Below are 2500 nucleotides of genomic sequence, written 5' to 3'. Positions count from 1 at the left end.
CATCTTCGTTTCTTCCCTTTATATTCATTAGGTTGCTTTTATCTTAGTTAACACCTTAAACCCTGAATCAAACTTTATTTGCTACAAATAAAACTGATTTATCTTTTTTTCTCTGACATACACCATGACTACACAATATGATTCTTCTCCGTTAGTCTACGTTGTTTGCAAGTATATTTGCACAACTTCCTCTCCCTTTCCTCAAAAGTATTTTGTGTGTATCGAGGACATGTCTGGTCCGAATACCAGCCCCTGTGGTACTCTGTTCGTCCTATCCACAAGTTATTCTTCCCATTTTACTTCCTCCCAATGAATCCACTCTATCATCTCTGGTGTCTCCTTTGTTTTCTAACAACTACAGCAGCGTTGTGCGTGCACGTGGACTTGTGCGCAATGTGCCTATGTCTGCTTATGTATATACCTAATTTTAATTTATAGAACAAGGGTTCTCATTGGGGGTGAAATTCACCCCCAGGGGGGAATTTGGGGATTTCTGGGGGTGATTTGTGACCACAGTCAGCTTACGGGGTGAGGAAAGCAATTATAGGTTTTTGCCTATCTGGCCTGTCACCTGGGCTGGATTTATACTAATTTGGGAAAAATATATACTAATTTGGAAAAAATAAAAGGTTTTTTAGTAATATTTGCATATTATCTATAATGCACCTTTTGAAACTGACAATCTTGGAAAGGAGGGGGAGAATGACATTCTGACAAATGGTGAAAGGGGTGAATGGGCCAAGTAAAGGCTGAGAATCCCTGATATAGAATAACAGCTATGCTCGTGACATCCCGTCTCTGAACTTCCATTAAACGTGTGTGTTAGTGTGTTTGTGCTAATTTAGAATGTCTGATAATATCTGCATTTGGAAATGCAATTTACTGCATCTATGATTTCATCTTGCTCCGTGGAGAAATGAAAGATCGCATAAGCAAAGAATTTGATAAATAGATATGTTGATCAAATAATTAATCAATCCAGTCTCGGGTCCCTGAGGAAATGATACTAAACTTTCAATAGAAGCATTGCCGTTGTATATCAGTGTGTCTCTTAAATTCTGAAAACACATTATGAACAATGTTATCATGGGAAACGTTATCATGGCAAACGTTAACATGGCAAACGTTATCAAGGCAAAAATCGTCTTGTTTGTCTTATTATGATCATTGACAGGAGATATTATCTAATCTAAAGAAGCCTCCAGTATTTACTCGTACCTATTCATTTCGTACTTCTTCTCTAACTCCTTCAGAGAAACTCACCTCAACAACGCTGCCTCCTGCCATGAACCACGAGCGCGTTAGTCCATAACGCCTGGAAAGAGAAAAGGAGAAATAAATAAAGTATCTATTTGGGTAAATGAGGACAGGAAAGCATAAATACATATCATCCAAGTCCATATATTCAGTTGCGAAATAAGTTCTTCCGCATTCAAAGGGATCTTAATTGATCAATCATTGGAGGAGCGCAAGTAAATCACAGTTTTGGTTGCGAATATGAATAAATAAATTTGTCCTTTCATTCTCGATATGTTTATGAATATATAATATATAAACTACACACACACACATATATATAGAGATATATATATACATATACATATTATAATATATATATATATACATATATATATATATATACTATATATATATATATATACCCACATGTATATATATATATAGAGATATATATATATATATATATATATATACCCACATGTATATATATGTATTATATATATATATATATATATACATACACATACACACACACAGGCACACACACACACATTATATATATATATATATGAATATATATATATATGTATATATATATAATACATATATATGTATATATATATATACATATATATATACATATATATATGAATACATATGTATATACACACACACACACACACACACACACACATATATATATATATATATATATATATATATATATATATACATATGGATATATATACAGTATATATATATATATATATATATATATATATATATATATATATATATATATATATATATATATGTATGTATATAAAACATCTTTAGGTTACCAGCGAAAATACTGAATCACGTGTTTTAGTGATCAATCTGCATATATATATATATGTATATATATATATATATATATATATATATATGTAAATATATATATGTATATATATACATATATACATATACACACACACACACACACACACACATATATATATATATATATAATATATACATATATATATATATAAAATTTATATACATATATACATACATACATACATACATACATACATACATACATATACCAAAGGCTCTTTTCCCCCTTATACGGGGGTAGCTAAAAGAAAAAGGCGTTAGAAACCACTCCCACCCATTCCATCCCCTACATATTCCACTCCCCTCAACCCTTCTCCTCCCTCTTATCTTGGCACCTCCTGATGACGGGTCATCCCTGCATCCTGTCCATTGCCCTGGG

At 31.7% G+C, this 2500-nt stretch overlaps 1 protein-coding gene across 7 annotated transcripts in view; it reads right to left on the bottom strand.

Moving 5' to 3' along the window:
- Nucleotides 1-2500, bottom strand: part of LOC143019753 (uncharacterized) — a 627543-nt gene that overhangs the window by 268746 nt on the left and 356297 nt on the right. For 4 of the 7 annotated variants that reach the window (XM_076175734.1, XM_076175735.1, XM_076175731.1 and 1 more), the window contains exon 2: nucleotides 1264-1315. The exons of the other annotated variants lie outside the window; for them this stretch is intronic. In XM_076175734.1, the coding sequence (XP_076031849.1) occupies nucleotides 1264-1315 (52 nt within the window). The remainder of the gene's footprint in view (nucleotides 1-1263; nucleotides 1316-2500) is intronic. 7 annotated transcript variants of the gene reach the window in all.

This window comes from Oratosquilla oratoria, chromosome 38 (genome assembly GCF_046742065.1).
Source record: "Oratosquilla oratoria isolate Oo_2021 chromosome 38, ASM4674206v1, whole genome shotgun sequence".
Taxonomy (NCBI): Eukaryota; Metazoa; Arthropoda; class Malacostraca; order Stomatopoda; family Squillidae; genus Oratosquilla; species Oratosquilla oratoria.
This window is presented reverse-complemented; position numbering and strand designations above follow the sequence as displayed.